At 39.1% G+C, this 14813-nt stretch overlaps 1 protein-coding gene across 1 annotated transcript; it reads left to right on the top strand.

The window, feature by feature from the left end:
- The first annotated feature begins 12199 nt into the window (after window positions 1-12199).
- Window positions 12200-14471, top strand: LOC139893768 (probable inorganic phosphate transporter 1-9). Its single transcript, XM_071876955.1, has 2 exons — window positions 12200-13044; window positions 13450-14471. The coding sequence occupies exons 1-2, from the start codon at window positions 12302-12304 to the stop codon at window positions 14360-14362; spliced, it is 1656 nt and encodes a 551-aa protein (XP_071733056.1). The 5' UTR covers window positions 12200-12301; the 3' UTR covers window positions 14363-14471.
- Window positions 14472-14813: the final 342 nt, after the last annotated feature.

Below are 14813 nucleotides of genomic sequence, written 5' to 3'. Positions count from 1 at the left end.
ATTTGCTTTTCCGCTAACAAACAATTATTTAAAAAATCCCTTTTTAAATTGATATCATGTTTTTGGGCGTTATCAAAATATTTCATTAATTTTTGGGCCTGGTCAATTTTATCAAAATGAACCCCATTATTTTGGGCATGGCCATGACACTTTACATTTTGGGTCAAATGGACCCTATTAGGCCTAAGATGGACCGTTCCCTTTTTTCCCTTAACACTTTTGATGGGTCTATATTTGTTTTTGGGAACAGAAACATTGGGACCAGTTTTAAATGAGATTATCACCAAAATGCCCTTTTTTAAGCATGTTGACTGACAGCCCTTAAAAAAAAAGTTGACAATTTTCCCTCGCAAGGCGCAAGACTCCTTGCGTCCTTGCGACCTTGCGTCTTTGCGACCTTGCGACATTGCGACCTTGCGTTACTTTCAATCGCAACAAACAGCCTTGCATCCTTGCGTATTGCGTCTTGCGACTTGCGCCTTTGCGTCTTGCGTCTTATCCCGATAAGATTTCCATGATTTCGTGGATAAGATTTTGTACGATTTCGTGGATAAGATTTTGTACTATTACGGATAACTTTTCCTGGAACTACATATTACCAGCTCCATTTTCACTTCATTTCCTTCATTTCTACATAAATCATATAATTTCAAGCGTCATTAAGGTAACTTTCTTTGTTTTAAATAATGAGTTTTAGTGATAATGAAACCTTTGTTATTCATATATGTTGTGGTGGTTCTTTTCAATTTATTAATAACTTACCTATGTATTTGCCTCTAGATTGTTTTAGAACACGATTAAAACTTCCAGTTGCTCCCCAAAAACCAGTTACTCGAAGAATATTGTTAAAAAATGTTCTTAGAAAAATTAATTTGCCACCTAATGCTCCTGTTTCAATGAGATATGTTGTCGATAATCTTGTTTTTGATATTACTGATGATTATGAAGACTTTCGTGATTTTCTACAACATGCAATATCAAATGCTCCTATTAATATTTACATTGTCGACAAAGTTACAATGCATCAACTCCCAGAAACCTTACAGTCAGTGCAAATCCTACCAATACACAATGTCCATCAAAACTTACCAACACACGATGTCCAACAAAACCTACCAACAAACGAGGAGAGCACAACCTTCAGACACCCAATTTGGAAGAAGCACGACCTGAAGTACCACCTCCAAACACAGAAGAGTTTGATTTCTTCAACTATGGAGTTGAGAACGTATGTAAAATTAAAAAAAAACAGATCACCCTTTTGAATCAGTTGTCGCGTCTAGTGCTTCGGAGGAAGAAAATGGCAGAGAAGATCAAGATGAAGATGAAGAAGAGGAAGGAAAAAAGGATGTATTCTGGAATATGCCACTTTTATTGAGTGAGCATGACCAAGAGACTGAATCTACGAACCAAATAACAACCAGTTATAGAGTATCCGATTTGATTAAAGTTCGACAAACTTTTTTAAACAAGGATGATTTTGTAAACCATCTATACACAAAGTGTCTTTAAGAAAACTTCCAAATTAAGCCTGTAAAGTCGGACAAATCTCGATTCACCGCTAAATGCATGTTGCCAAATTGTGAGTGGACATGTAGTGCATACAAAATACGCCACACTGACAACTTCATCGTAAAGAAATTGCATGACGTACACACATGCTCACGTACCCAAATTATGGGAAATAATAAACATGCAACCAAAAAGGTGCTAGGAAGTATTCTGATGGAATCGTTCAAAGCCGCAAATCGAGACTATAACCCAAAAGATATACGTGATGATGTTGGCAACCGTTTTCGGGTGATCATTTCTTACAATCAAGCATGGAGAGCCAAGTGTCATGCAATAGAGATGCTCCGTGGCAGTATGGATGACTCGTTCCGAATGCTTCCCATTTATCTTCATAACATTAAGATTCATAACCCAGGAAGCATGACAAATGTGGTGACTGACAATGAAAATAGATTCGTGATGTGTTACATGTCTTTTGGCGCAGTTGTAAGTATCACTCATCCTAAAATTATTTTATCTTAAACTAATAGCAATCTCATTTGATTTGTTTGGGTGCAGATTCGATCATTTGTCCAAAATGTTCGCCCTATTATCATCGTTGATGGTGCACATTTGAAAGCTGGATACTTGGGTACAAATTTAGTCGTTGTTGCAATGGATGCCAATAACGGAATTTTGCCATTGGCTTATGGAATTGGTGAAGGCGAGACAAACGAGGTTTGGTCATGGTTTTTTGGCAATCTAAGAGATCATTTAGAAAGTTGTGGTATGAGTAATCGTATGTCAGAGATTACCTTTATTTCTGATCGTGCTCCTTCAATAGCACATGGTATTTCAAATGTGTTTCCTGAAGCCTTTCACTCTTTTTGCGCACGTCATCTATTCATGAACATAAAAACGATGTCCAACAAATTCAAATATTTTGAATGGCACTATTGAAAAATGGTTAAGGCTTATCGTTTGTCAGATTTTCAAGATCATGTTAGTGTATTTCAACAAAGATTAAAAGCGTCTCACAAGTATCTAAATGACGTTGGTTTAAACAAATGGTCCAGAAGTCATGCTGATCATGTTAGGTATGCATACCTTACTAGCAACAGTGTAGAGTCTATTAACGCTCTATCCAAACATGCTCGCAAACTACCAGTTTGCATGTTATTGGAATTTTTTCGCGCTTCTATACAGGATTGGTTTTTCAAACATCACAACAAAGCAGTTAGTCTTACTTCAACGGTTACTCCATATGTTGAACGTAAATTAGGTAAGAGGACGAACAAATTAAGAAGATGGCAAGCATTTCCCTCGACAAACAATCTAATAGAGGTGCGTGATGGAAGGAAAAACGGCCTCGTTAATCTAGAAGATAGAACATGTACATGTGGGCAATGGCAATTATCAGGCATACCTTGCGGACATGTATTGGCAGCAGCACGACTCTTCGGAGTGGAAGATGTTACATGTTATGTATCACATTGGTTCTTGTCTCAAACTTATATAAATACATATTCCGAACACATCCTTCCTTTGCCCCATCGATCCGAATGGTCCGATCCAGGGCCCAAGATCTTGAAAATCGTAAACCCCCCAATTCAAAATAAAAGAGCACCTGGACGCCCAAAAAGTACCGATCGGATTCCATCTCAAGGTGAAGAAACTGAAAAGAGAGTAAGAACATGTACTCGTTGCAAGCAAGCAGGTCATAAACGAACAACATGTAGCGCTTCTTATGACCTAACCGGTGAATCTATTTCTCAGAGGGTTAAAAAAACAGCCTCAAAATCAAAGTCAAAGTCGAAAGAGAAAGTCGAACCTTCGCAAGCTTATCAGTCTCAATTTTTTCAAACGTACGATTTAGACCAGAATTAGGGGACCAGAATTAGTTAGTTCATGTTTTAGTTTGTTGTTTATCAGTCTCAGTTTGTTGTTTATGTTTATCAGTCTCAGTTTGTTGTTTAAATTTGTGTTATGGATGGTTTTTGTTCAACATAAGGCGCAAGGACGCAAATCTACCTCTTGCGTCGGACAACTTAACCAAACACAAGACGCAAAGGATGACCTATATACAGACGCAAGGACGCAAGAAAAACCTTGCGTATGTAATCAAACATACGCAAGCACGCAAACAATATCTTGTGTATGTCATTTAAGGAGACGCAAGGACGCAAACAAGACCTTGCGTATATCGTCAAACATACGCAAGCACGCAAACAACACCTTGCGTCTGTCACATAACCAGAAGCAAGGACGCAAAAAAAGCCTTGCGTCTGACCCAGATTATTTACATTCAAAAATTACATGTTTTAACTAAAAACTGTATAATAATTACATCTACCAGTTAACTACTTAACAACCTTTGGGTCCTTTGGGTCCTCTGGTGGTGGTGGTTCCTGTGTATCAAAGCGTGCACGGAAAAATGTTCTTGCCATTCGAATTCTATAGTCCTTTGCAGCCTTTTTAGGGTCTCCAATGTTGTCAATCTGATCCCAACCAAAAACTATCCTCTCCATATGAAGGCAGACCCAAACACCACAATCACCATTGCCACCACTCTGCATTGGCACATACGGTGCATCCTCGATCATCAACTCTACATCTTCTCTGTTCTCATAATAGTCAACAATTTGTGAGTCCTGCTTCTTGTTAAAGTAATCAATAGCCTTCAAATATATCGGCAAGTTGTCTGACAAGTTTTTGAAGACAGCCTCGAGTTGACCTTTTTTCAAACAACCCTTTAAACTATCATAGACAAATACTCTCTGTTCGTCTAAGTTCAAAGTGAGTAGTATAAAATGTTCAGGATCTGAAAAATGTACTGGAATCAAAATCTACAACCAAAGAAACATAAAAGATAAATAAGCAAGGACGCAAGGTTGACTTTGCGAGTCACGCAAGGACGCAAGGTTGACCTTGCGACGGGCGCAAGGACGCAAGGCATACCTTGCGTGTGGACGCATGGACGCAAGTTTGACTTTGCGTCCATTGTGAAGACGCAAGGTTAATCATGTTCTGGGTGCAAGGACGCAAGACAGTGTTTGCGAACGGACGCAAGGGCGCAAGAAATGTCTTGCGCCTATTACAGTTTACTCAAAATTGATAGTTGATATAAAAAAAAGCACTAACCTTATCACATTCAGCCCAGGATGGATAAAGGTCATCACTACCATTCCCAAGACCAATCAAATACATATAATCTGGGGGATTGGATTTAATGATCCCCTCTACTTCAGGATTAGATGTATCCCCCTTCTCCTCCTCCTGAGTGTCATCATCATAAAAGGACTTGAATTTCTCTAGTTGATTGAGAAAACCCAATGGCATAATCGTCCATCGAGAACTACATGTATAATATGCAATCGGAAACTGAGGACTCGAGGACATTTGGCTAGCTCGGGGCAAAAACCTCTGCCGAAATCTCAACAGGAAGGTAGCCCATCCATCAATATGCTATAATCAGATCAAGTTGATTATGAATGTTATAAAGCAAAAACAAAACATGCCATAAGTTTATAATTATTAACAAACTTACTATGTTTTCCAAATAACCAGAAAATTTAATTCCCAGTAAACGTTTCCAAAACTCAGCATCAAGGAAGAGGAAAGTTTCATTTTGGAAAATGAACATGCAACGTGTATCTTGCTTATTGAGGATCAGTGATTTCAAATCTTTTGCTGGCCCCACATGCTTCCTTTGATCTCTCCATGCATTTGGTGGTGGTGGTTGCAAAGTTCCTTGATCGTTTATAAATTTATCAACCATGGCCCAAATTTCCTCCTCACCAACCCAATCCTTTTCCTTCCTTTTTTTCTTCCTTTCCTTTTTCTGTGTAAAGTAAAAAATATTAGTAATAAAGACGCAAAGACGCAAGAATTGTCTTGTTTCCGTGTAATGCAGACGCAAATACGCATGGTAGGTCTTGCGTCCATCAGTGAAGTATACGCAACCACGCAAGGAAACTGTGTAATGCAGACGCAAATACGCAAGTTAGGTCTTGCGTCCATCAGTGAAGTATACGCAACCACGCAAGGAAACTGTGTAATGCAGACGCAAATACGCAAGGTAGGTCTTGCGTCCATCATTGAAGTATACGCAAAGACGCAAGGAGATCCTTGCGTCATACACTCACCTCAATCTGGTCTAGGTCTTGTTTTTCTGCTTCACTAACCAATGGCAAATCACCAGTTTCTTTAGGCTCTTCTGTAGGCTTTTCAGTATCAACAGCTTGTTTATCAAGTGACAAATCACCATCTTGTGACACCAGAGCCACATTCTCATCTTGTTTATCAACAGCTTTTTCTGTAGGCTTTTCAGTATCCATTGGCAACGCATTCTCAACTTCTTTAGTCACTTGATGAGAAACTTTCAGCCTTTTTACTCTCGATGCTACTTCGTCAGACAACTGTATAATATCTATAAGTCAGCAAACATACGCAAGGACGCAAGGATAGTCTTGCGTCTGTGTAATGCAGGCGCAAACACGCAATATATATCTTGCGTAACACTAAACGCAAAACGCAAGGTCATTTAAACATGATACGCAAGGACGCAAATAAAACCTTGCGCCTGGTGAATGTTAAAGACATACCTTCTCCAATGGTTTTCTGTAGCCCGGTGTTGTGAAAGGGGAGTTTAAAACATGAGTGGGTCTTCTTTCTCTTTTCCCACGTCTAACAACCCTCGGAGATGTATCATTGTCAGAGAAAGATCGAGGATCCACACATGCATCCTCGTTATCAACATACTATAATTAACAAAACGCAAAAAATAAGTAGAGATAATTAACAAAACGCAAGACGCAAGGTCGCAAACAGATCCTTGCGTCTGCGATAGTGTTAGGCCCAAAGACGCATGGAAAACCTTGAGCCTATATTACATGTAAGATGCAAGGACGCAAACAACCTTGCGCCTATTTACCTGATGGTGTTCCTTGTGTTCCTGTTCCATTAAACGTTTTTCATGATCATCAAGCTTCTTTTTACAATCAGCCAACTCCTTTTCTTGATCATCCACCCGCTTAGTCAACACATTAACCATACGCAATAATTCCTGTAAATTGTTGGCTTTTTGTGTTGGATGAGGGGCCGAGGTCTGCTCTGACTCCTCCTGCAATAATTCCTTCAAACTTCCACCCAACTCCTCATCAACTAGATTATCATCTTGCGTATTTTCCTCGTCTTCAACAACCTCTCCTTGAAAGTAAGAGGAACTCTGGATCCACCATTGACAAGCTCTCTCTATCTCAGATGGCTGCAGAGAACGAAAAGGTCTTTTTTTCTTCGGACAATCATCCTGAAATGAACTTATATTAGTAAATATAAAAGGACGCAAGCACGCAAAATTAATTTTGCGTCTACACGCAAGCACGCAAAGTTTATTTTGCGTCCGGACGCAAGAACGCAAGTGTAAACTTGCGACACACGCAAGGACGCAAGAATGATTCTTGCGCCTGAAACAAGTTAAACATATGGACCACACGCAAGGACGCAAGCACATTCTTGCGTCCGACGCAAGGTGTATCTTGCGTCCTCTTGCGATACACAAAACTGATCAGATCAAACATAAACTGCTGTATATACACTATATAAAAAGCAATTGCATTTATTAACTAACCATTATATGTAAAAGCTTTAGGTAGTCAGACACTGTAAAGGTTTCAGCAGATGAACGCTTCCAAAATAAAGCTCTTGGTACTCCATCCTTGTCAGTTTTGGTTGCAAAACTCTTAATGGTACGACGGTATGCCTCGAGGATCCAAATCTTAAATGCCCACATAAAACCAGCCAAAGTGTACGCCTTTCCACCCCCACTCTCTAATTGACTTTCTCGAACCTCAAAACCTTCGCTAACCGCTGAGTAAGTAGCATCCCAAATACGAGACCCCCATGGGTACGCGTTCACCTTATTGAAATCTTCAACCAACCATAGAAACTGTTTACTAACAACATGTTGCCCCTGCTTCCCCATAAACGCTCTCTCTACGATCAAAATTATAGCTAGTCGAACGATATCATCGTCACTAACCTTGGGAACCTTTACATCACCTTGTTTTTTGATAAGGATGTTTTGTATATCACTAACCAAAATGTTGCTGGCATCGGCACGCTCTGGAAAACAACGCCGTCTAATGGGTGCGGTCTTAGATTCATAATTTCGAGGGATGTAATGTGCCATGTCCGTCCGGCTACCAAACAAAAATCCGGTGACTAAACAAAATTCACGCCGACCAAATCTAATCATAAAATTAGGAGAAAAATGAAACCATATATCTTGTTGCTCTTCCGGGTACTTACTAGCATCCAATTTTGATGAACGCTCACATTTCCGTTGGAGCATGGCATGTACTAGTCCAGTATCATTACCCGTGTATGAAAGATCTAACCAGGGACCAAAGCATGTACTTCTAAATAGTTTTTCTTGTTGTACAGTCAACATTTTCTTGACCTGAGGAATCACGGTCAACATATTCTTCATGGTCAATTTACCTTCCACATAGCCCAATAAAAGTCAGAAGAACATCAGAAGAAAATCACACAGGCGCAAGGACGCAAGAAATAACTTGCGTATGGTTTTTCGGGACGTAAGGACGCAAGGTGAACCTTGCGTAACCTATACACGAGCCGCAAGGACGCAAGGTCTACCTTGCGTGCTTATGCAAAGTTAAACTTATACCATACGCAAAGACGCAAATATCACCTTGCGTACAATGTAAGGCATACGCAAAGACGCAAGGATTGTCTTGCGTCTATATATCAACAGAGTTACACAACTTAAATCGAGCAAAAATACCTGGGTATCGTAAGCGATATCAATAATATACAAACAAAAACACAAAATGCAAACACATTTCGTTGACACATTTTATCGAACAGTTGGCGTGCTAAAACATTGTTTTAGCACATAAATATAAGAACTCGAAAGTAGATCGATGAATAATATAACATAGATCTAAGAAATCTAACATGTTCTTGAGACATAGTGAGCGATGATGGTGATTCAATGATGTTGGTGGCGTAGAAGCTCGCTTGTACTCGGGAAGATCGAAGATGGAAGGATGAAGATGACCTAGTAAGGATGAAGATGTGAGGAGGATGACGTGAGGATGATGATGATGATTTTGCGAGTGATTTGCGAGTGTTTGGGAGAACGTAAGCAAGCTTGATGACGAACTTGCGAGTGACGAGCGAAAGGGCACCAGAGAGCAGTTTGCGTATGATTGTGGTTGTAAGGGAACAGTGAACGCAAAAGTTTCATTTAACTAGTTCTTTTAAGGAAACACGCAAGGTCGCAATGTCGCAAGGTCGCAAAGACGCAAGGTCGCAAGGACGCAAGGAGTCTTGCGCCTTGCGAGGGCAAATTGACAACTTTATTTTAAGGGCTGTCAGTCAACATGCTTAAAAAAAAAAAAAAGCGGCATTTTGGAAATAGTTTTATTATTAAATTGAACATTGGGACCAGAAACATTGTTCACACGTTTCATCTCATCCCTCTCTTTCTCTATCTCATTCTTCTTCTCCAATAATTTCAATTGGTTTATCAGATCTGGTCTATGTTCGTTCCCTTTTGGCCGATTGAATTTAAGGTTTACCCTGGTTCTCTTATCAGATCTTGTAAACAGGAAAATCGATTAGGCGTTTTCCATGTCTGTTTGTTATCAGCCAATTTGGAGTTTTTAGGGTTTATCCTTTTTACTCCGGCCTATAGATGAACAGGAGTTCCAATCCTTCGATTTGAAGGTTTCACCCGCACCCACTTGGTCGTTTTTTGAGATAAAATGGAATTAGGGTTACCTTTGTTGTTCTGTGATGAACTGATGATGTATTTTTGGTTGCACCTTCCGTTGTGGGTTGTCTCTCTGTTCCTACCTTTAGCCACAAAATTGATCGTTGCTTCCATTACCTTGCCTTTGTTCTTGTTCCACCATATGGGATAACCGATAAGTCTAAAGCATTGAATTATTGTGTGATTTGACACGCCACAATATACACATGTCGGTTGTTCTAGTGACCAGTGGTGGTTTATTGATGACGGAACAAAGGTGATGGTTCCTGGATTGGTGACAGAGGTTTCTGGTTTACAGAGAGCACTCAGGTAACTCTTTTGACCATTTATCGATTGAAGTTGTTCTTGGTCATTGGCCAAGCTGCCGTCAATATTTGACATGGTAGCTTGGTTAACTAAGTTGTTTTTCTGTATTTGCATCTTAAGCTACCGTCAAATTGGACATGGAAGCTTATTTTGGTAGATGATTGAAGCTAAAAACGAGTGAATTGATCCCTAGATCTTTACCGTCAGCTCTGATACCATGTTAAATCGATAAGAGAATGATCGTTTGTATTGATAACTTTAAGTATTTGATACAAGCTGAATTGTTTTTTTTTTTTTTTTACATCTTGCTAAGTATGAATATATACATAAAACATACAATAGCTAATTCTATTTTTGAGGAAGGCTCCATTATGCTTTTGGAACCACTTTTATATTTATGTAAAATGTGTTGTTGGTAGCCTGCCTTTTGAGCCGTTTACTTGTTTGGATGTGGCAGACATGTGATCTTCTAAAAAAGGGAAAGCATGAAGTTAACTACTTCTGATCCCAAAGTCAAATTACCTAAAAAGGTAATTTGACCATAGTTGACTGGTTTGCTTTATTCTAACATATTCATGGTCCAAGACTTGGTAATATTCTTCGTGTTAATCATTCGGCTACTGGTCTGTGGTTCAATATTGTTAGTTGTATCACCAAACTACACGAACACGATCTTTTAACAGTTAATAGTATGCGTATTTGTTTGGTAATGGACAGGTTACTAGCTTTTGGCACGCTCCATAGATTGAAGGTACTCCATTATGCTCTCGGTTTCATCGTTTATTCTTGATTGATCTATATCAAAATACTATTGTTGCAGCTCGTCACTAGCCTCGTGGATGGTTGTGGTTTTGGAGAAGACCTCCTCGTGGAGGAGCTGAACAGATAGCCTCGTGGATGGTTGTGGTTTTGGAGAAGACCTCCTCGTGGAGGAGCTGAACAGACGCAAGTGAATGATCTTCTGTATCTTCTTTTCGATGTGACATTGTCTGATGCCACCGATTATTGGGTTTTGACCGAAGATCCCTCTCATATTTTTTCTGTTTCTTGCGCTACATCTAAGCTCGACAAGGTTGGTCATGCTTCATCCACTAGTCTAACGACGTGGAACAAGTTGGTTCCAATCAATATCAACGTTTTCACGTGGCGCTTGAACTGGCTTTGCTACCCAACCAAAATTAATCTCTTGATCAGAAGTGTGACAATGGAGAATACTTACTGTTGTTTTTGCAATCAACATGATGAAGATGAGGTTCATTTGTTCTCTACTTGAAACATTAGTTTGCAAATTTTGGAACAAAATATGTAGATGGACCAACATTATTTTTCCATTTGGAACAAAATCAGTAGATGGACCAACATTACTTTTTTCATTTGGAACTCGATAGCGGATATTTGGTTATGGGTTAATGGTGCTCCTATTCCGCATAAGCAGCGGATCATCCTTTGATTAATTGTCACCTCAGCACTATGGAACATTTGGCGCCTTCGCAACAGTACAATCTTCAAACGTAAAAAATTCAAGAGATCGCATGTCTTTGATAGTATTGTTCTTCCGCTTTGAATTGGTTTTAATCCCATATTTGTAAGTGTATTATTAACTGGACGGTGTGGTTACAAGACTCCTGAACGTTTTGTAATTTCGTTTTCTAGCTCCTCGCTAGTTTTTTAATATAAATATCCTTTGCCGCTCAAAAAGAAAAAAGCAGGTAGTTAAAATAACAGTATTAAAAACTGAGGACTTAGATGGATATTCTAATTCTTTTAAATTTTTTTAATTGATACGAATCTTATTTAATAAGTCAAAAACGCACCTTTAATTTGATTGTATTCAGTCAATTAATTGCCAATCAAACATGACATTTTGTCCACATTTCCAAAATTTTAGGATATCAAGTTAAACTGAAAAAAAAAAAAAATAAAAAAAAAAAAAAAAAAATAAATATCGAATTATTGAAATTTTAAATACAATTATACTAAACTACCATGAGGAGTTTGGTCGTTTAGCCCCCAACCCCTAAAAAAATTGGTCAAAACGACAATAGTAGGGGAGGAGGAGAAAAAACCAAACAACCCCAAATTTTGTCCAACTTTCAAATCCAGTCCCCATCTCAGAGGTGTAACATGAAACTTATTATTTTAATTAAAAATCTTAACTAAACTTCATTCATATTTTCAACGGGACATATCTTTCCGCCCGCCTCGCGTTAAATTTTTTCGAACACACCGTTCAACTCAAAAAAATCTTATGAACACAACGGGACTAACTATACGTAAAACGGACACTTCTAAAAAACGCTAAATATCTCGGATATATTTAATACATACACACACCTAGGTACTAACTATTCTGTAAATACATAACGTTCCGTTAACTATGAATGCGCAACCCAGAAGCCCCGCAGCATCGCGCGGGCCCATTTTGCTAGTTATTAACCGTATGGAACCACATCACATACGTAAACAAACTCAATAAACCTTATCATTGACGCATTCAACATTAAACATTGATAACATCAAACATCATCTATAGTAAGTATATTCTCAGGATTTCATCACCTCGAAACCCCCTTGCAATTTCTTTCCCTATTTTCTTGTATACATGTCGCTTTTTACCAATCAAAATTTCCTCATTTTATTAATTATGTATATTGGTAGCTTATAAATTCATGGAATCAATTCAAACCACATAAAGTTACTCACAACATGGCATTGAAAGTGTTATCAGCACTAGATGTTGCAAAAACACAATATTACCATTTTAAAGCAATCATAATAGCGGGTATGGGTTTATTCACTGATAGTTACGATTTATTTTGTATCCCTCCCATTATGAGAATAATTGGAAGGATATATTACCCCGAAATACATCGTGACAAGGACCCAAAGTACTGGTTCGAGGTCCCCACCTCAATCGCATCAACGATGATCGCTGTTGCACTAATGGGGACTGTGATTGGTCAACTTGTTTTCGGACGGCTTGGTGACCGTGTTGGACGTCGTCAAGTATACGGTATATCGCTCATGATGATGGTAGTGGGGTCCATTGGTTGCGGCTTCACACTCTCAAGGTTAACCTCAATGGTGTTTGTATGCTTCGGGTTTTTTAGGTTCTTGCTTGGGATTGGTATCGGAGGGGATTATCCGTTAAGCGCTACTATTATGTCCGAGTTTGCTAACAAGAGGACACGTGGAGCTTTCATTGCGGGGGTGTTTTCAATGCAAGGATTCGGTATACTATTGAGTTCGCTTGTTACTATGACTATGTGCTCTATTTTTAAAGCTAGTAAAGATGAGAAGCTACTGACTCCGGTGGAACTCAAGCCATGGGTTAACGTTGATCCGGTCCCACCCGAGGCGGACTTAACGTGGCGGCTTATACTCATGATTGGTGCTATTCCAGCAGCTGCGACTTACTATTGGCGGATGAAAATGCCTGAAACCGCCCGGTACTGAACAACTGTCTCAGCTCATTCATACTATTAGCCATGACTGTTTTTATGGAAAATGGTAACAATAACCTCAAGTAATCTTAATAAACGGAATGATGACTAATGGGTAAATGGGTAAACGAATATGGTTATTTCTGTACCAACTACTCTGGGAAATGGAGTAATTTTTACTCAAATGTATGCGGGTTATCGCGTGACCTTTTCCTACCATTTACTTTAATTTGGCAATCACAAGTCGCGAGACCTATTGAAGATATCATCAATTCAACCGCTGGGCTATCTTGGGATGGTTGACTGATTTTTATCACACTTGGTATTCATAAAAAAGAATTTGCAGCCCTAAAAGTTGTAGTTAACGAACCGAATTTTGTTAACAACTTAATTTTGTGACGGATTTCACAGATTCACAGCTTTGGTGGAGAAAAACACATTACAAGCAGCAAAGGATATGGAAAAAGTGTTGAAAGTATCATTGACATCTATCCTTGAAGACATCGAGATGATAAGTACGCCTAATACTTGTGCAGCTTTGTCGAACGACTATACCCTTTTCTCACAAGAATTTCTTCGTCGCCATGGTCGTGACCTCATCGCTGCATCAATGAATTGGTTTCTAGTTGATATTGTGTTTTACAGTCTCAATTTATTCCAGTACCATACATTTAATGGTCATATGACTGCAAAGGACCACATAAATATATACGATGATGCATTGCAAGTTGCGAAATTCCAAGCACTCGTTGCAATATGTGCAACGATCCCTGGATATTTCGTGACAGTTTACATGATTGATTATGTCGGTAGAGTAGCAATCCAGGCAGCCGGGTTCTTATGTATGGCTGTGAGCTTATTTACAATCGCAAAAATTAACAAAGGTGGTTGGGATACTAATCAAGGTACCGGGTTCATGATACTTTATGGACTTACGTTCTTTTTTTCAAATTTCGGGCCAAACACGACGACATTTATAGTCCCGGCAGAGCTTTTTCCAGCACGGTTTCGTGCAACTTGTCATGGAATTTCGGGTGCGGTTGGAAAAGTGGGGGCGGTAATCGGATCGATTGGGTTTATGTGGGCTTCTCGTGATTATCCACATGGGCTGGGGGTATCACATACATTGATGGCAATGGGTGGGGTTTGTGTTTTAGGGTTTTTGGTGACGTATTTTTTTACTCGAGAGACAATGGGACGGTCGTTAGAGGAGAATGAGAATGCTGACGAGTTTACGGGTGTTGTCTTCGTCAGGTTTTGGCCCAAAAAGTTTTGGGCCAAAACGAACAAAGAATCACCCGTCAATGAAAATTTATCATGTTAGTAAATTAGTATAAAGTTGTTTTTTTAATGTATTTATATTTTTATTTTTATTTTTTCAAGAGGTTTGTTATAGCTTAGTTATTTCTTCAACTCTTTGTTAATTAATTTGGTTTTAGTCTTAAGAATTTGTAGATATTTACCATATGCAATTATTGTATAGCCTTTAATAGTTAAGATTTTGTTTAAGACTCAAATTCAGTCTTCATAGAGTACACTTACTTTAAAAAGTAAACTCTCTCCCTTTTTCTCTCTCATACGCTCCTCACCTATTTCAAAAAACAAACTCACCGTCCGGTAGCTCCTTTTCCGGCCACCGGCTTGACGCTGGTGGTCCGGCTCTCCGAGTTCCGTTTTGCTCGCCTTTTCTCGTTTTGCTCGTCTCTGGCTCTCCGTTTGCTCGCCTCTTGCCTTGTTCCTTGTTTTCCGACGCTCCTTTTTTGCCGGTGGTCTCT

The sequence above is a fragment of the Rutidosis leptorrhynchoides genome, chromosome 2 (genome assembly GCF_046630445.1).
Source record: "Rutidosis leptorrhynchoides isolate AG116_Rl617_1_P2 chromosome 2, CSIRO_AGI_Rlap_v1, whole genome shotgun sequence".
NCBI classification, from domain to species: Eukaryota; Viridiplantae; Streptophyta; class Magnoliopsida; order Asterales; family Asteraceae; genus Rutidosis; species Rutidosis leptorrhynchoides.
Note: the sequence above shows the minus strand (reverse complement) of the source record. Positions and strands in the feature narration are given on the sequence as shown.